At 41.0% G+C, this 21080-nt stretch overlaps 1 protein-coding gene across 1 annotated transcript; it reads left to right on the plus strand.

Moving 5' to 3' along the window:
• Positions 1–19447: 19447 nt before the first annotated feature.
• Positions 19448–20839, plus strand: LOC147889771 (chlorophyll a-b binding protein type 1 member F3, chloroplastic-like). The gene is made up of 2 exons (XM_087391184.1): positions 19448–19651; positions 19987–20839. The coding sequence occupies exons 1-2, from the start codon at positions 19497–19499 to the stop codon at positions 20636–20638; spliced, it is 807 nt and encodes a 268-aa protein (XP_087247310.1). The 5' UTR covers positions 19448–19496; the 3' UTR covers positions 20639–20839.
• The last annotated feature ends 241 nt before the right edge of the window (positions 20840–21080 follow it).

Below are 21080 nucleotides of genomic sequence, written 5' to 3' on the forward strand. Positions count from 1 at the left end.
CAACCTACAAGCAAGAGCTTAATTAGAGAAGCAGTCCCTATTTGCCCTGTAGAGGAAGAAGAGTTAGACAAAACATGTAACAAGAAACATATATAAAATTGTGCTTAAGAAAGCGATTTGGAGGGTTGGGAGTTGTCCAATAGGCCAAATTGCTTTCTTAAGCACATTTTGAGAAAGTTTGCCACACAATCCCTTTATCTCCCACATTCCACTTAATTGATCAAAAATCCCAAAAACAACTAAAATATGACATACCCAATATGTAGAAAATAAACAGTATCCAAGCACATTTCCAAAACATTGATTAACACAATCAAATATGCTTCCAACATGAAGAAATATTTACCCAAATACTAAGCTAAAAGAAATTGATGCCCCTACTTTAGAACAAACTACCCTCAAAACACACTTCATCCATATGCCTAAGAAATTGATGCCCCTACTTCCCAAATCGATTTCTTGAGCACGTTACACCTATTATTCTAGACTTTCACATATTGTTTCAATTGCCAATGACCTTAAGGAAGCTTGAAGAGAATAGCACCACCAAAATTCCAAAAGAAAAAGCAACTAATGATTCTACTTCAAAACAAACTACCCTTAAAACAAACTTCATACATGTGCCTAAGAAAGTGATTTTGAGGGTTGGGGGGATGCCCAACATCTCAAGCATACTTGACTCTCTGAGGATGTAAAAACAAAGGAGATGTAGGAAAGGGTTGGACTCCATCATACCAACTTCTAGTTGTGGTAGACCCTCTGCTTGTAGGTTGGTTTTTGAAGCATGGCGAGACGGATCCCCTAGAGTGTGGTGGATGGATGTGGAGTGCGAGTGACAGAGTGAAACATAAGAGAGCTCGAGTAAATGGACAAATGAAGTACCATGAGAGGTATATGCAGCTACCTCCAAAGCGATCAAGTAACATTGAAATGCGTGTGCATGCCGATTAGGAAAGAAGGGAGCTCATTTTGGGGACCTCTAAGAAATTCACCATTTACCTATTTTTGTTGCACTCAAAATATGGGAAATACCATAAAATCTGGATACTTATTGCAAAAATGTCAGTCTAGTACTTTGGCTTCACATTAAATGCATATATAAGATCCTTGATTTTTTGTGCAAATTTTGATGATTCTGACATCGCCAGTGCATTCGGAGTGGGCCAAAACGCCCTAATCGACCTTGGAGACATCGAAAACTGATGCTCGAAGGCCCGAAAAAGGGCAAAAATGTCTAAAATGGGGGATTTGCACTAAATCAACCTTGGAGACACTGAAAACCGATGCTTGGAGGCTCAAAAAAAGGCAAAAAAGCTCAAAATGGGGGATTTGCACTAAAACGCGATTTGGCTAGCTAGCAGTGCAAATCCCCTATTCCGAGTATTTTTGCCCTTTTTTGGGTCTTTGGGCATCGGTTTTTGATGTCTTCAATGTCGATTTGGGGGTTTTGGATCGCTCCGAATGCGCTAGTATTAGAATTATAAAATTCTACATAGAAATTTATCTTTTGAAGTGCTAGACTCGCCTCTCGATAGCCCATGTGGCATTTTAAATGTGTCTCCCAACCAAATTACTTTTCCTTTCCCTCTAGACCTTTGTATTTACTACCAAGAGGGACTACCTAGTTTGCAATGCCAGTAAGAGCCACTTGGTTTGAGGCAGTATTTTTAGATGAGTATGGTATTCTTATAGCCCAAGTATATAATTATGAGTGGGACACCAATGCATTTGATCTAGTAGTTAAGCAGAAAGCCACCAAGCAGAAGTAGAGTCAATAACTAACTTAATTTGATGTTCCTACTACATCATCACCCGATGTTGTGAAACCACAGTGAGCTGAGAGGTTCTAAGAATTCCAATGGCCTCCTAGTAATGCACTTATTTCATTAGTTTTGGACTCATATGTCTACATTTGGACTAATCCTAAAACTCCTTCCCAAATGGAAAGTTTACTTTATGAAAATGTTGTTCGAGAATCAAAAGTTTACTTTTTGGCACTGTCATTTCCACATAATAAATTTTAGAATATCTCTCTATAATATTGCACTTAATAACAATTTAAATTAATAATTTAATTAAAAAAGATAGTTTAATTACATTTAAATTAATAAAAGTAATTTAAATGTATGAACAAATTATATACATGCATGCATGGATGGATGGATGCATGCATGTATGTATGTATGGCCAATGCATGACTGCCTTTTTTGGAGATTGTAGTCTAGACATCCATAGAGCTGGATTTCATGGACAACTACAAATGGAATGCATGTGTGGAAAGGAGGAATTTGGGAGGTTTGAGAGCTCTATATAGCTTCCAAAATGAATGCAAGAAGGTGCACTTATGGAATTAGGAAATGAGAAAGTTTTTTGGAGAAGAAGAGCACAATCACACCATGAAAACGATAGCAGATAGGGTACAATCTCCCCCCTAAATGAGTGGCTCATGCTTCCTCATCTAGAGTATTTATGATATTTCATAAAAGCACGAGGAGCCAAAATTATCCCTCTTCCAAAATGAGGGATTTGCTTTACATAGCCATCTTAGGGCCCAAAAATGAATTATGTTCACTACAAAATATATTGCTCAAACTTGCAATAATAAAGCAAATACAAAATTGGCCCATGGCCATATATAATGCACTGTGCGACACCTCGATCGGTACCCTCACACTAACTCCAATCCTAGCTATGAGTTTCATCACCTGTACTCAAGCCGCCAATTACATTAGTTATTAACAATTGATTGAACGAATCACCGAATCAACTGATGCCAACATAACCGCACTCAAAGCACAATAATCAAGCACAACACCAATAACACTAGCAACATTAGTATTAACATGGAATCACCGACAATACCGACCATCTAGCATGGCAAAACACAAGCTAGTCAGGCGTCCCCAACTAGCCACACAAAGTATTGACTAGGACCCTCGCCGCATCTGATGCACTCCTATGGAGTACTTTGCCATAGTCACACTTGACTAAAATAATAATGTCCAAAGCAAGATATACCAAAAATATAATTTCTGTAACATCCCTCTTGCTTGGATTGCAACTGACCTCAGTTGTGTGTTTGATTATAGGAACTAATGAGGTCTAGAAAAGTTCGAAAGAACTGCTCAGGCATCCATTGAGCATCATCTCTTGGATGATTCTTAAATTTGAGCAAGTATTTAGTATAAACATTTCCTTTTCAGGTCGAGGTCTGTTGATGATCAATAATGAATTTGGGTTCTAGAATTTCTTCCTCATCAACAATCAATGGAGCCGCTTCATAAATAGGATGAATAGGTAAAGGTCCTTTGGAGGGCTTTAAGAGGCTGATATGAAAAGCATTATGTATTTTCCAATTATCAGGTAATTCAAGCCTATAAGCTAGATCATTGATTTTCTGAATCACCTTGAAAGGTCCATAAAAACAAGGGGACATCTTGATTACTAGCATTTCTCAACACTCTTCAATCTTTTCTTCTCAATCTGAAGAAGTACATAATCACCTTCTTTAAAAAGCATGTGTTTCCGCTTCTTACTAGCTTGTTTTGTGTACTTCTCTTGAGCAATTACGATGGCTTCTCGAACCTCTTTGAGAATATTTTGATAGTCATGGGTAAATGCATCTGTTGCTCCACTCTATGAGTCAATCATGTGATAGGAATAGGTAAAACCTTCCCATAGATAATCTCAAAGGGTGATCTTCTAGTTACAGAATGAGGAGTATTATTATAAGCAAACTGTAAGAGATGAAGATATTTGTCCCAAGTCTTTGGTTGACTTTCTGCATAAGCTCTTATCATATCAAGAATAGTACTATTTGTAACTTCAATTTGTCCATTCGATTCTGGATGAAAAGCTGATGAGAAATCTAACTTAGTGCCTAGATTATGAAATAATGCAATCCAAAAATTACTGCAAAACTTTGAATCTCGATCAGAGATTGTAATCTTTGGCAAGCCATGATGAACAAAGATATGCTTGATGAATAGATGTGTAGCTTGTTGCAGCTTGCTGAGCTGTTAAAGTCTTCTTGCATGGGATGAAATAAGCTTGCTTTACTAAAGCGATCTACTATCGTCCAAATCATATCATTTTGATTTGCTGTAGTAGGAAAACCTGTTATAAAATCCATAAATATTTGTTCCCAAGGTTGCATAGGAATAGGCAAAGACATTAGCAATCCTAGGGTCTTTCCTTTGTAACTCTTGATCTTCTGGCAAGTGATGCATTCAACTGCAAACTTAGCCACATCTTTTGTTATAGCAGGCTAATGAAATTCCCTCGCTATCACTTGTAAAGTGGCAGTCACTCCCCTATGTCCCATATATGGTGGTTGGTGCATTTCCTCCATTACAATTTGTCTAAAGGGTTGAGTGATGCATAATTTCTTTTGATAAAAGAGGTATCCTTTATTGCATGAATAGTCCAACATAGGATTCCAATTATTATTCTCTAATTTGTTCCATATATTGGAAAAGTTTGGATCCCCTTGATAAGAATTCTTCATACCTTTGAAAGGCTGGGTCTCTATAGCAGTGATGTGATTAATACTTGGCTTTCTGCTAAGAGCATCAACAACTACATTTTCTTTTCGAGGTTGATATTGAATCATGGGCTGAAAACTCTGTATAAAGGATGCCCACTTGATGTGCCTATCGGATATTAGTGGCTGAGTCAACAAATGCCTGATACTTTGTTGGATCGGTTTTGATAAGAAACTTAGCTCCTATCAAATAATGTTTTAACATTCATAAAGCATGCACAACAGCAGTTAATTCTTTATCATATGTGCTATAATTGTATTCTGTTGGTTCTAAATTTTGGCTCTCATATGCTATAAGATGTCCATCTTGCATAAGAACGGCTCCAATTCCACATCCACTAGCATCGATTACAACTACAAAGAATGGTCTAGAGAAATTGGGTAGTTGCAACATAGGAGCTTGTGTGAGAGCTTCTTTCAAAGCTGTAAAAGATTTATCTTGATGCTCGGTCCATAAGAAATGCTTAGCTGTTCTAAGAAGGTCTGTCAATGGATGTGCAATGTATGCGAAATTCTTGACAAACTTTATGTAAAAGCTACACAATCCCAAGAATGATCTTAATTCGTGTATATCTTGGGGTTTAGGCCATGTGACTATACATTCAATCTTCTTTGGATCTACTCAAATCCCATAAGCGGATACAATGTGACCCAAATACTCTATCCGATCTTGAAAGAAACTACTCTTTTCAGGATTTATGTACAATTGATTTTCTTTCAAGAGTGAAAAGGCTAGCTTCAGATGTTCCTCATGATCCTCAATATCTTTGCTAAACACGAGAATATCATCGAAAAATACTGCCACACAATCTTGGTGTTTAAGAAAGATTCGGTTCATCATTCTACTAAAAGTAGCTGGAGCATTAGTTAGCCCAAAAGGCATAAGTAGGAACTCATAATGTCCCATTTGAGTTCTAAAGGTAGCCTTGTATATATCCTCTTCTACCATACAAACTTGATGGTAGCCAAATTTGAGATCTATCTTACTGAAGACCTTGGCCCCTTTCAATTTGTCCAAAAGATCATCAATCCTAGGGATTGGATATTTGTTCTTCACTATGATTTGTTTAGTGCACAATAGTCTATGCACATTCGATAGGTTCCATTTTTCTTTTTGACTAATAAGACAGGTGCTCCATAAGGAGAACTACTGGGTCTTATCAATCCTCTCTCTATCAGTTCCTCCACTTGCTTTTGAATTTCCTTTTGCTCTAGCTAGTTGAGTCTATAAGGAGCTTTGCAAGGTGGAGTATTGCCCGGTAGGATTTCTATCCTATGATCTTCAGGTCGAGAACATGGTAGTCCAGGTAGTAAGTCCTCTAAGAAACAATAAAAAAACTAAGAAAGAGACTTTTGGTGGGTAGGCATAGTGTTTGGCTGAGTAGCCGTTATCGTATTCACCAAAATTAGATATGTCTTCTCACGTTTCCTAATGGCGCTCTTGGCTTGTGTGTGGTTGAGTAAATGACTGATCTCAGGTTTCATTGAGCTTTTCAGACATATTTCTTATCTGTCCTTCTCAATCCACATCTGGTGTGAATCGTAATCTATCTTAGAATTATATTGATGTCTCCATGACATTCCTAAGATGATGTCCACTACCTGTAGGGGTGCCACTAGAAAGTCTTGTCTATCCTTGTAGGGTTTGATTGAAATTTCAAGATTCTTGACTTCTCTAGTGCAATTGTTCTTTGTCTTGGTAAAAGTAGCTTTGACCTTATAGTTAGATGGGAAAGACTCTAGGTTTAGCTTTGCTAAGGCTCTTTCTGAAATGAAATCATGTGTACTACCATCGTCATGTAGAATAACAACCTCTTTGCCATTAATGAAACCTTTCATTTTTAGAAGAGCATGACAATTATACTTACCTCCCTCTTGCTTGGCTGCTTCGTCATCGATCATGTGCACTTTCGCCTTGGGGTCTTCTTTCTTTCGGGACATTCAGTGGCTATGTGTCCTGTTGAGATATCAAGCTCTACCCCCGATATATCTCCTGGATGACTATCATTTATGTCACCGCCTATGTTAGTTGTACTCGTGGTGTAGTTAGACTACCACTTATGTTTTTGGTTTGGGTTCACATATGAACCACGTATTCTAGGGTTTGACATATAGGGTATTTCCCTCTTCTATTGTATTGTTGTTGTATGCAAAAGTGAAGAAAGGCTTCACCCTCCAACCTTGTGTCCTCTCTCTTTTGTGTGTTGTGAAGAAAGCTGAACTTGAGTCCCCTATCTCTCTCCCTTGTTCTTTACATGGTATCAGAGCCTTGTTCGTGGTAAGGAGGTCAAGAAAGCAAGCCAAATTTGTGGTGTCCTGGTAAGAGGACCAGTGTTGCTTTCCTATTTCGAGTTTGGGAGCAAATCTCTGCAGGTAGCACAGCCAGAAGTGCAGGAGTGCACTGTTTCAGATTGAGAGGCCCTTCGCGGTGACTTTATTTTTTTGATTTGAGGCCGTTTCGGGGCCCGTTTTGAAGGCAGAAGTTCTTCGCAGGCACTCAGAAAAAGCCCTGTTTTTCACTGTGCGACCACTGTGCGCGGCTAGTCGGTGGAAAGGTGCCACAGAAATTGCATCGTATGCCTGTGTGCAGAGATATTGGGAGTTGCAGATTCATGCCTATTGCCTGTTGATGCAAAATCGTCACTACGAAGTGACTGTGTGGTGAAATACCACTTTCGTCAGTGTTGCAGATCTGCCCCTGTGAGGCTTTTTGCAGAAGTTTTGCTATTTGCCCTTGTGAGGCATTTGCTGTGTTTACAGGTTGCTGTTGCAATTCGTGATTTGTAAAATGTCTAAGAATCTGTCTACCATTGTCAGTGAGAAGCTTGACAAGAACAACTTCCAAGCATGGAAGTTCAGGATGACAAACTTCCTTATGGGAAAGGGAGTTTGGGATTACATCAGTGGTGAAACTGCAGAACCAGTTTTGGGTACTGCTCCCACTCCTGCTGAATTGAAGGCCTTTAAAGAATTTAAAGAATGGCATGAAAAAGCCAGAAAATGCCTATATTGGCTGTCTGTTAGCATTTCAGATTCTATGATTGTGCATATACAGGATGTAGAGACGCCTAAGGAGGCATGGGATACATTGGTGAAGCTGTATAGCACAAATACCAAAGCACGAAAGATGCAGCTAAAGGAGGAGTTGCACAATGTGCAAAGGAAAAATCTGAATATAAATGAGTATTCCTTGAAGGTGAAAGGCCTTGCAGATTCTCTTGACTCCATTGGAGCACCTGTTGATGATAAGGACTTAGTGTCCGTGACCTTGAATGGTCTTGGGAAAGATTATGCACAGTTTCGGACATCCATTGGAGTCTGTGAAACATTTCCTGATTTTCAGGAACTTATTGCTCTCTTGCTGAGTGAAGAGCAAAGGAATGGTGGTTCAGCCACCTCAACTTCTCAAGAGACTGCTTTCTACTCGAATACAGGTAGAGGCAGGGGTAGAGGAAGAGGCCGTTTTGGTGGTCGTGCAGGAAATCAGAACCAACAGCAGCAACAGGAAAACCAGTCCTATGGAGGAGGACGTGGTAGTTCTAGAGGCAGGGGGAGCCAAAGAGGCCGTGGTTCATGGCAAAGGAACCAGCAAGTAAATAGCAGCACAGAATGCTATTATTGTGGAAAACCTGGACACAAGGAGAATACATGCTATAAAAAGCAGAATGACATCAAAAGTGGGAAGTTGCAGCAAAGCAACTATGCATCACCAAGTGGGCATGGTGACGACAGAAATGAGCACCTTTTTGTGATGCAGCATATGGTTAACTCCATGTCAGGAGATGCTGCAGCTTGCAATGATGTTTGGTATGTTGATTCAGGTGCCTCTAACCACATGACTAGTCATGGTGAGTGGTTTCATGATGTTAAAAATTTGGATAAGCCATGTTATGTTGAAACAGGTGATGATACTGCGCACCCAATTACGCAGGTTGGTAAAGTGCCATTGGCTATGCAGGATGGCAAAACGAAGTACTTGGCAGATGTACTTCATGTTCCAAAAATCACTAAGAACCTGGTTTCAGTAGGCCAGATGGTTGAGCAAGGTCTGCAAGTTAGATTTAATCCTGATGGATGCTTTGTTGAGGACTTGAAAAATAAGTGCCGCTTGGTTGCGAAAGGCAACAAAAATGGCAGAATGTTCACCTTGGATGTTGATATGCCTGAGGTGAAAGCTGCTATGTTTGCGCATGGGAGAGGTGTCATTGCAGATATTGAGATATGGCACAAGCGCATTGGGCACGTGAATATACAAAGGCTGAAATCTATGCAAACAAAAAACATTGTTGCAGGTTTGCCTAAATTCAGAGTTGAGGGAATGCAAAAGGTATGTGAAGCATGCCAAATGGGTAAGCAGGCCAGACATGCATTTCCCAAAAATGCTAAGGTGAGCAGAAGACCTTTGGAAGTGATCCATTCAGATGTTTGGACAACCAAAACTGCTTCTATTGGTGGATGCCATTATTATGTGACGTTTATTGATGACTACACTAGGAAGGTGTGGATTTATTTTATGAAGCACAAAAGTGAAGTGTTCAGCCATTTCAAGGCTTTTAAGGCCATGGTTGAAAAAGAGAAGGGTGTGCATATTAAAGTGCTAAGATCTGATGGAGGGGGAGAGTACTTTTCAGAAGAATTTTGTGAATATCTGAAAGAACAGGGAATTCAAAGGAAGTACTCATGCAGGTCTACCCCTCAGCAGAATGGGGTTGCAGAAAGGAAGAACAAGCATATTGCAGAAGTAGGACGGGCGATCCTAAATGAGAAAAACATGCCTGATTATTTTTGGGCTGAAGCAGTAGCAACTGCTGTTTATATTATGAACAGAACCCCCACTGCAGCTGTCCATGGCATGACGCCTGAAGAAATGTATACAGGCCAAAAACTAGATATTTCTCACTTGAAGGTATTTGGTTGCATAGCTTATGTTCATGTTCCTGATGAGAAGAGAACAAAGTTGGATCCAAAGGCAGAAAAATGCATCTTTATTAGATATGCTCTGCACCAGAAAGGGTATCGTTGTTATAACCCTTCCACCCGCAAAATGCAAGTGAGCAGAGATGTTGTTTTTGATGAAATGAGCAGCTGGTATGCACCAACTGTTATGGTAGGAGATGCAGATGCAGGAAATGGGAATGCTGCAATAAATGCAGAGCAGCAATCTCAAGCCTTGAGTGGACCCAGAGAGTCCTCTACTAGTGGATCTAATGCATGGACAGGGAGATTGAGATCTAGTGAATCGTCACATGGCAGCCCTGATAGTGTTGTGCAGGTATCACATAAGGGAAAAGGAAAAGTAGACCATGCTCCAGTGTTTGATGTGTCTGCTGGTAGCTCTCATGTTGATGGAGAGTCAAGCGGCTCTGAAATGAGCCTTGATGAGGAACTTGGGATTCCTTCTGTTGTTACACCTGGTGTAAGGAAAAGCAGGCATGATTTAAAGACGCCTGCAACTGATCCAGTTGTACAGAGGTCCACTCGTATTAAGTATCCAGTTGACAGGCTGAGATATGATGGGTATACAGCACATCACTATGCTTATATGGTCAAGGTTCTAGAGGAGCCAAAGCCCACATGTTTTGAGGATGCAGCAGGGCATAAAAATTGGGAAGCAGCTATGGATGAAGAGATGGCTGCCTTGGATGCAAACCACACTTGGGATTTGATGCCTTTGCCTCATGATAAGAAGGCTATTGGCTGCAAGTGGGTTTACAAAGTAAAGCACAATGCTGATGGGTCTGTTAGCAGGTACAAGGCAAGATTGGTTGCCAAAGGTTTTGCGCAGACATATGGAATTGACTATGAGGAAACTTTCAGCCCAGTTGCAAGGATGGCAACTGTGAGAGCAGTAATTGCTATGGCTGCTGCAAAGGGATGTTCTTTGCATCAGATGGATGTGAAAAATGCCTTCTTGCATGGTGATTTGCAGGAAGAGGTTTATATGATGCAGCCAGAAGGTTATGAGGATAATTCACACCCCGATTTTGTATGCAGGTTGCGCAAAGCCTTGTATGGCTTAAAACAGGCGCCGAGGGCATGGTCAGACAAGATAGGGCAATATCTTGTCACTATTGGATTTCAGATTTCCAATTCAGATTTTTCACTTTATGTGAAAAGGACAAACAGAGGGATTGTGCTTATAGTCATCTATGTTGATGACTTGATTATTACAGGTGATAGTGATGCAGACATTAATGAAGTGAAGCTGCTATTGAAGCAGAAATTTGAGATGAAGGATTTGGGAGAGCTGCGTTACTTCTTGGGCATTGAGGTTATTAGATCCCCGAGTGGGATATGGCTGTTGCAAAGGCAATACGGTTTGGACATGCTGTCCAAATATGGGATGACAGGCTGTAAGCCTATCTCTGTTCCATTGGAGCAGAATGTGAAGCTCAATGCAGAGACAGGTGAGCTTCTTGAAGATATTACTATGTACAGGCGCATAGTAGGTAGCTTGATTTACATGACTATAACCAGACCAAATTTGAGCTATGCTGTGGGGTTGGTGAGTCAGTTTATGCAGACACCGAAGAAGCCACATTCGCATACTGCGGTATGTGAAGTCCACATTGCATTATGGACTGTTTTATGAAGCTGGGTGTGCATTACAGGTACATGGATACACAGATGCTGACTGGGCTGGTAGTGTCTCAGACAGGAGATCTACTAGTGGTTTTATGTTTTCCCTTGGGAGTGGTGCCATCAGTTGGAGCAGCAAGAAGCAGCCAACAGTTGCCTTGTCGAGCACAGAGCCTGAGTACAGGGGTGCAGCAATGGCTGCATGTGAGGTAGCTTCGTTACGGAAGCTACTTGCAGATATGGGACAGTCAATTCATGTAGCAGTTGTCATTCATTGTGACAACATTAGCAGCATCATGCTTGCTAATAACCCAGTTTATCATGCTAGAACGAAGCACATTGAGGTGCATTATCACTTTGTGAGAGAGAAGGTTCTAGCTGGTGAGATTGATCTTGTCTATGTCAGCACTGAGGAGCAGGTGGCTGATATTTTTACGAAGGCATTGGGTACCGAGAAGCTTCGCAGATTTAGGAGCTTGCTTGGTGTACGTGAGATGGATTTGAGCTTGAGGGGGAGTGTTGAGATATCAAGCTCTACCCCCGATATATCTCCTGGATGACTATCATTTATGTCACCGCCTATGTTAGTTGTACTCGTGGTGTAGTTAGACTACCACGTATGTTTTTGGTTTGGGTTCACATATGAACCACGTATTCTAGGGTTTGACATATAGGGTATTTCCCTCTTCTATTGTATTGTTGTTGTATGCAAAAGTGAAGAAAGGCTTCACCCTCCAACCTTGTGTCCTCTCTCTTTTGTGTGTTGTGAAGAAAGCTGAACTTGAGTCTCCTATCTCTCTCCCTTGTTCTTTACATGTCCCACCTTGTTTCACCTGAAACACCTTATTTCTTTCTTTTGAAAATTTCCACTGTTCGGCTTCAAAGAAGAATCTATCTTCTGTGGAACAAAACCATTTTTAGATTTAAAGAAGGGCTTTTTCCTGTTTTTCTCATGGAAGGGTACAGACTGTTCCAAATATTTCCCTTCCTTTGGGGTCCCATTCTTCCTCTCACAATTCAATGCAAGAGAAATTGCAGAGTTCAGTGAGCGAGGATGAAACATGTTAATCTCGGCTCTCAACTTAGATTTTAGTCCTGCCACATACTTCCTTCGTTGATCTCACTCATTCACTTTTTCTAAGGACTATAATTGGATCAACATTTGCCAAAACCCATCAGTGTATGTGGAGATCGTTTCCTTATCGAATTGCCTAAAAGTATCCCACTGCTGTTTGGATTTTGCTTTGAAATTTGAGGGAAGGAAATATCTCTTGATGAGCTTTTGAAAAGACTTCCAAGATTTCGGTCGCCTTCTACTGTGCTTAGTGATGTTCCACCAAAGTGCAACACTCTCCACTAAATGATTTGCAGCACATTTAATCTTATCTTTTTCAGAGAATTTCTCCCCTAAAAAGTAATAATCTAGATGATTGATCCAAGACAAGATAGTGCGTGCTTCTTTCTTTCCATCAAAATTTTAAAATGAGAAAGCTTTTCAACTTATCTTACTCTCCTTTCTCGAATTATGTGCTCTCAGTGTGGCTTTGATTGCCCTGATAATAGGATCATTGTCGAAATCATCATTAGATGACTCATCGTCAAATGAATGCCTCTTCCTTTTCTTACCATTGATTTTCTTTTCCAATCCCTCCCTGTGCTCACGCTCATTGGCCAACTGTGCCTGAAGTGTGTCTAATTGCTCTTGGAGTGTGGGTGGTTGTGGCTGATGGGCCATGATAATGCGATAAATACAAATAAAGCGGAGCAAAGGAAAAATAAGGATAATAAGTGTATGAGAATTAAACAGATGAAAGCAAGTGTGATTCGCGTGTATGGTAAGAAACAGATGGCGGAAGATACTAAGTGTATGAAATATAAAGCACTTATCTCGCTCTTTGATCGGAAGTAGAAAAGACTAGAGTGGGAGATATGTGATCGATGATGTCGCTCGTAGTCATCTTTGCACTTGACCGATCTCCAATTAATTGCACGGTGATTTAGTTGGTTCCAATTGCCTTCTTGATTCGAGCTTCTTTGGATTTTGCTTTGCTCTCTTTTCTTTTTTCTTTTTTTTTATACGCCCTTTTGCTTTTGTGTTGTAGATCGCCAAAGAGAGGGAAACGTCTTCTTTTTGAGAACTTTAGAGCTCTCTCTTTAAAATAAATAAATAAATAAATAAATTCTTTTAAAGGGTCTTTTGAACCTTGGGATCCTTTGTATGAAGTCAAAGGATTCCTTTGACTTAATAAACAATACTCTCTTGGTACCTATGCCCTTGCCAAGTGGCATTATGAGCCCTCTAAACTTAGATGTTAATGGAAAACACCATCTTTTTAGGTTTAAAGAGCCCGCTTTAACACATGAAGCCATCTAATATGAAGAAGACAATCCAATTCAGTAGCAAGAGAGGTAGCAAGCAAAAGATGAAAAGGCAGAGGTGCAAGGTGGTCCCATTAATGATGTTTCAAAAGATGCCAGCAATTAAATTTGCAAAGAGGGCCTTCACTCTTAGCTAGAGAAAAGTTAGTTCAGTACAATGCAGAACTCAAGCATTATAGAGTCACTTCTTTGAGGTTGTTTACCTTTTGTGCTACTCCAAAATGTTGTGTATGTTGCAAAAATACATTTCTGCTATGGAATGAGACTTCTCCATTCCCTAAGTGGACCAAACTACAGGGCATCCATATTTTTTTACAAAATATGGAAGATGGTTGTACATAATATGCTACATTTACAATAAATAAGAAGTCACATTGTGTTGTTAAGAGATAATGTAAGAAAATTCCAGTAAGAAAAGAATGAAATTTTATTACCATGTAATGTGTTATGTTGCAAGTTGTCCAAGCTTTTTTCATTAATTTTTTAAAAGTCTTCAATTCCTCTAATGCACAGTGATCATTCTTGGTCCAAGTCTGTTTGTCAAAAATTATGAAAAGCTTGTCTAAGGATTTCCATACTTTTGTTTTAACAGTTCGTGCAATTCCATCTACTTCATGATCTTTGTGTATGTGCCTCCAAATGCCAAACTACACTCTTGAAACATAGTGTGATTGTAGGCTTGGTTTTCTTTTGCCCTGTGGCTGTGATGGAAACCTTCTTGTTAACTGATTGGTTAACAATATGCCACCGCTGGTTAGTGATGTTATTTAATGGGATAGTGGCAAGTCTGTAGAGCCAGGATTGTGTCTTGGAGCTAGATGGGCCCAAGAGGATGGTAAAAGAATGAGGAGAGAGAGTGGTATAAAGAGATTAGGGTTGGCCCTCCCTTCAAAAGGTGACATGTCTTAAAGGCCAAGTGGTTGACTTTGGTCTTCATTCTTGGATGCACAAGTTTGGAATACAAGCTCCCTCTTCTCTTCCAAGAGTGCTTTTGGGTGTCCTCTTCTCTTCCAAGAGTGCTTTTGGGTGTTCTCTTGTTTCCTTTGTAGTGCCTTTGTATTTGCCACTCCATCCCCCTTCATCCTTCCCTTCCCCTCTCCCTCTCCCTTTATTCTCCCATCTCCCCTTCTCCCTCTCTTCTCCCTTCTCCCCCTTCCCTCTTTCTCTCATGGAAACACATTGCAACAATTTGAGAGCCGCTTGAGTGACACTTGCAGATGGCTTGTGCTTTGCATTTCTCTCACAAGGAGTGGTTTGGAGCGGAGGCTTCATCAACATTCCTTCAAGATCCCCATGACACGTGAGTCACCATCGAGACTACACATCTTTGGTGCCACTGTCGCGGATAGGTACATTTTGTGATTTGTTCAAGAAATTGCATTTGATAAAGTGTTTTAAACATTCCACTTCACATAAATCAATGATTCATGGAAGGATATAAAGTACAATAAGCATTGAAGAAAACATAGCACCAAAAATGGGGACAACCACAAGCAACCTCTTGATTCATACAAATTCAGAAGAAAACATAGTAGATAAAATTTAACAAGATTCATATAAGGGTATGGACACAACAACAACTGTAACTCTTATTGTTGCTACAAACATAGATGAAAACATAGTGCCAAGCATTTTGGAGGAGTTGAGCTCTAGCAACTTTGTACTCAATTCAAATATACATCCAAATCCAACACATTTGGATCTCGGATGGGATTTGGATAAGCAAAGGATGACTATGATATTCAACTTGAATGGCTTGTCCTTGGTTCAAATCACAAAGACAGCCATTTGTGATGTGGCTATAATAAGGTCTTGGTTAATCCTCCTGGGTGCATTGATTTTCTAAGGAGCTTGCTAGAAAGGTTTAATGTAGGTATTTGGTTAATAGCAGTGGAACATAATTTCCTTGAGATGCTAGAAAAACTATAAAGATATGCAAAGAAGAGTCTTCCTTCTTTGTGATATGGACTCAGTAGGGATGCTACACTTATATAGCAAGAGAAGGATAATTGGACTTGACAAGGTTGGAATTAAGGCAATGTTCAAACTCTTGGAAAAAATCTCAAAGGTGTTTAGATGTAAAGCTAAAGGATAATACTTATTGTTGTTGCATCTCTAGACAATGCTTGCATCAATTTTCCCATCTAATTTCATATTTCCTTATATATTTAATGTGCAAGACAAGGAAGATAACATTCTCCTAGAGGAGTTGCTTCCTTACTAGCTGCATTTCAATGATGTGTGCAACATGATTAGGACTAATCGGTATGGGGAATTGTCTGTGATGGAGAGCCAAGACGATTCTAGTGTTGTCTACGTAGTTGTTGACAAATCTTCAATGGTCAGGATTGGAATATAGACCAAGCTTCCTTTTCACAGTCTAGTGAAGGAAAGGGCTGATCAAAGGGCACATTCTCTGGGCAAAGTCATAGTGCTTGCAATCAACTCCCTCAACTTACCATGTCACAAATAAGACTTCTAGGCAATTCTCCACCCATAGCTAGAATGCAAAGGTCAGTTTATCATGCAAACATTTGCCAAGGACTACCTAAAGCAACTACAAAATGCATAAGGTTTCTCCTAATTTCATGAAGGTACAAATACCAAATTTTCCTTTTATTTTGTCTCAACTGTTTACAATTTCATAAGGATATTATTTTTAGAGCTAACTGGACGTGACTTCCTCAAGTGTTTACAATTGCATGAGGATACTATTTTTAGAGCTAGCTGGACGTGACTTCCTCATGCAGATAGATATACTTTAAAGCATGTTGGATAGATATGTACTAGAACATGATCCACTTGGAACAAATCAAAATTGTGATTTTTGAGGTGTAAGAGTCAACCATTATATGCATTGGCCTAGGCTTGTTTTGCCTAATTATGGCATGACACAAAATTTTCTAGCCTCCAATAAAGTGTTTGCATGACGGGGCTATTAGAGAGATTCAATAGGTTGCATATGGGGATCGGGTGATGCTCAAAGGTGGAGCCATAAGCATTTTGGCTAGGATAATTAATATAAGATCACTCCCCACGATCGCTCCACTTAGAGTAGCCTTAGCATGGACTCCCTTAAAAGGGGATTTAGATCCCTGAGGCATTGCTATAGGATGAGGAGATTTAATAAAGATAAGGTAATGATTGAATTCCACTCTAGAGGATGATTGGGCCAACTGGGTAGCGGTTTGCCATTCAAAGGAGTAGCGAGGACCTTCAATCATAGGCACTTTAGAGGTGGCGTGTCTTCAAGAGAGGGAAGGAGCATTGAGACGGGAGTTGCCTTCCATAGAGAGCCTTAGAGAAGTGGGCCATGTCTCCTAGTGGCGTGCAAATAGATATGAGAGTGCATATTTTGACCTTTATGCCATAAAGATCCATAGGCCATAGTTAATTTATCACTCCACCAAGGTTCATTAGGTCCAATAATGGGATGCAATGACCGAAAGTTCTTTTAGATGTTGGCCCCACACTCAACCTCGGCTACATGATGAGAGCAGTTGGATATGCTTGGACGCTTAGGAGAATCTTGAGCTAACCATGTCCTACTATTATTAGTTGTTCCAGGGCGAGGAGTCATTGCCATAGATTCTTCCAAACACGTTGCAATGTGGGCACACACCCCTTCAATGGTCTCCTTGGGCATGAGTCATTTGTGGATGCCTAGTTCATAGAGGAGCTCTTGGAGGCCCTTAAGGTCCTCCCACTATAGAAGGGCCCAAGCAAGGATCGCTTAACTTTGCTTTGCTTCAAGTGATTTGGGAGTGCATTCATGCTTTCTTGTAGTTCGTTTTTGACAATATTTTTGACCCTAGATTCCTCCCCTAGTCACTCATCCATGGTTTGGGATTTGTATGATGCCAAAAGGATAAGATCAATTAAATATTTGACAATGGTGCTTAGTCATGCTTCTAGAGACCAGTTACAATCTTAGGCTAGGATCCTCACCTTGTGATTGTGAACCATCTTGTGGACATTATCCACAACATTGAGATAGGTTTTATTTAGGAGGGAAACATCCTTGACAACATGTTGACCTTTTAGGAGGTAGTTGATTAGGCACATGAGGAGTTTCAATTTATTACAGCCTTTCTCTTGGACTTTGAGAAAGTTTAGGACAAAGTGGAGTGACCTTTTGGGAGGGCAACAGGTAGAAGACGTGTTCCTTGGAGCACTAGATTTGAGGGTCTTTGCTTTGTATACAAGGAGTCCTAGTCAGATGCTCATCAGAGGCCATATAGGACAGGCCATTTCTCATTTAGAATCTTGCTTAGTGCATCAGGGATACCCTCTCGTTTATTTCTTTCCCTCTTTGTGGCAAAGGCTTTGGGCTATTTTCTATGCTCTTAGGTAATTAGACTCATAGAGATGATTCATTAGGAGGAGCTACTAAGCTTAAAGTTGCACATGATACAACCCATTTGTATAGGTCATGGTGGAGAGTCTAGGAGTATTCATAGGTTCCCTCGAGGTGTATTGTTACACATTTGGGGCCACAATCAACCAGACCAAATCATTCAACTTCCGCATGACGACTAAGGAGATTAAATTTGGGACTTCCTCATTTGGGACCTTGAGATGCTGAAGGAAGAGTATCCACTTCGAGATTGAAGAAGATCTTGCCCTCAAGTGTATGTCATCGACTTAAGGGGTCCCTTTGTACCTACTCATGCCCTGTATACCTACTCCTATGCCTAAGGAGTTGGTGACGAATTCATGTTTGCCTATTGTTTGTGGTGGGCATGGCGTCTGTGATTCTTTCCCGAGTCTTTGTGGCTCTTTTGTCCAACTTCCTTCGATTCACATGGGTCCAAGCCCACATGTAAGGATTAACCCAAGGGTGTTGCTATTTTATTTGGACGAATTTTCCATCACTCACTCTATAGTCACCCCACAAACATGTGAAAGATCACTACTTTTAACTCCTCATCCCATTGATCTTGTTGTGTGACAATTAATGGTAGTCATGAGGGCTAGTCATTTTACATATCAACATCATAGTTTGTTTTATCTAGTATGATAATATCATAAAATTTTGTATAACTCTAAATGAGCCAGTAGGCAATTGAGTGGCTTTATGCCATGTGGCATGGCATGCAAGTTGGAACTCAAGAACTTTGGGATGTGACTGTCTAAAGAAGATTGTAGGCAATGTGACTTTGCATTAAGTGGAACCTTGAATCATAAAGGTGCGGTGAAAGTAGAGATGTCACACATTGATGAACCAAGGCCATTCCTACATCATAGCCCAAAGTACGAAGAGAGATCTGAGTAGTGTATTAAAAGGTTTTATGCTTCATCAACATGGATGTGTCTTGTGAGGATGAGCTTTTATGGTGTGGTGTGATTATAATTTATGTCAATATCTGCCTAAGAAGAGGAGTGACACATTGGTGTGTATTGTGTTGGTCTCTAAGGAGTAGCCATTTTTGAGGCAAATCCCTTTGGGGGAGATGCATTTAAATGGACAACATTAAGTATGTATTGAGCCGTAATGAAATTTTGGGAATGGGAAAAACTCTTTTCCATAAATGGAATTTAAGTCATTTTCTACCCTGAAATGCTGTGTCTTTTTTGTCCCTACAAAATTGGGAAAACAATGGCATGCCACCTTCCCCATGTCCCAATACAAAACGTCCATTTCCACAAAGGCTTAAGAAGTCTTTGGATGTTTCGCGGCCTTAAGCCTCGAGGACATCTCATCTCATCTCATCTCATATCTCATAAGGCCTTAAGTAGCCTTTTGATTTTTGTGGCCAGAAGAGGAGCAGAGTACCCGTGGAGGACATTGGGAAGCTGCGGTTCATGGGTGGGAGGGGCTCCACGTGGGCCTCTATGGGAGCTGGACGTTTCTCATTGGTTAGCTAGATCTCTCCAATCCGAAGTGTCAATTAGAGATCCAACTGTCCCATCGGCGCTTCTGTATATAGTCGTTCAATCTGCAACGTTCTCTTCAAACTCTCAAGCTTCTTTTGGTTCTCTATCTGATTTGAATATGGCCGCTGCTACTGCTCTGTCTTCCTCCTCCTTGATCGGCCAGACGTCTCTCAAGCAGAGCAATAAGCTCGCTCGCAAGGTCGGCTCCAGTGATGCCCGCATTTCCATGAGGAAAACTTCGGGCAAGAAATCCGCTCCCTCCGGCAGCATCTGGTTTGCGTCTCCCTCTCTCTCTCTCTCTCTCTCTCTCTCTCTCTCTCTCTCTCTCTCCCCCTTTGTTTTAGTGCCTATATGAATGGCTCTTCTTTTCCATTCAGACGTTGTTACATCACGTAAGCTTGACCGTTTTGTTTGTCTCGCTTCCGGTTCTGCCGTTGTTGGGGTTCCCATTTCTACGTGTTGCTGAAACCTTGAGGTAAAGAATGTTGTATCTTGGCCGGTCGCGCTGGTGGAGGTCTTGATAGGAAGTGTATGTAGATATCGGGATATGCCGTCCTGTCTCTGGTTGTGCACGTCTCTCATTCGTCCCTCCGTTTATTTGGTCTCAGGTATGGCCCTGACCGCCCACTCTACCTTGGCCCATTCTCTGGGTCTCCCCCATCTTACCTCACCGGCGAGTTCCCCGGTGACTACGGCTGGGACACGGCTGGCCTCTCTGCTGATCCTGAGACTTTCGCCAAGAATCGCGAGTTGGAGGTCATCCACGCTAGATGGGCTATGCTCGGGGCTCTTGGCTGCGTCACCCCCGAGCTCTTAGCCAAGAACGGCGTCAAATTCGGGGAAGCTGTCTGGTTCAAGGCTGGTGCTCAAATCTTCGCCGAGGGTGGTCTAGATTATCTTGGTAATCCCAGCCTTGTCCACGCCCAAAGCATCCTAGCTATCTGGGCCTGCCAGGTAATTCTCATGGGCGCCGTAGAGGGTTACCGCGTTGCTGGTGGACCTCTGGGAGAGGTGAGCGATCCGATTTACCCAGGTGGGCAGTTCGACCCACTCGGACTTGCAGACGACCCGGAAGCCTTCGCCGAGCTCAAGGTTAAGGAGTTGAAGAACGGAAGGCTCGCCATGTTCTCCATGTTCGGTTTTTTTGTCCAAGCTATCGTGACGGGTAAAGGACCCATCGAAAATCTCTCCGATCACCTTGCTGACCCCGCTGTGAACAATGCCTGGGCTTACGCTACCAGTTTCGTCCCGGGGTCATAAATGCACCTTCAGATTTTGGTGAACTGCAGCAGATGCCCCTGGTAGTGGGGAACACCTGTAAAAGACTATGGTTATGGCTCTTTCCACTTCAAATGGGCAGGTTCCTCAAATGAGATCCAATAGTTTTTTCAAAATTTCAAATTCTTCTGTGTTCATGCCGTTGTTTCATGGAAATAAAATTAAGCAGCAGCGTTTTGGTCCCTCAGATAAGTGCATTTTTCACCAAAAGAAGGTTCGCCAAAGTAATTCGGTAAAAGGTATGGGGAAGGTTTGCCAAAGTAGATTGGTAAAAGCATGGGCAAAAGAACTGAAGTAGGAAACAGTACGAACAATAACCAATGAAAGCCATAATCTGTAATGTTTACCATTTTTTCCCTGCGAATGGTAATTCTATGGGCAAAAAAACTGAAGTAGGAAATAGTACGAGAATATAAGTACAAAT

This window comes from Dipteris shenzhenensis, chromosome 20 (genome assembly GCF_047967505.1).
Source record: "Dipteris shenzhenensis isolate YYH24624 ecotype China chromosome 20, Dip_SZ_1.0, whole genome shotgun sequence".
NCBI classification, from domain to species: Eukaryota; Viridiplantae; Streptophyta; class Polypodiopsida; order Gleicheniales; family Dipteridaceae; genus Dipteris; species Dipteris shenzhenensis.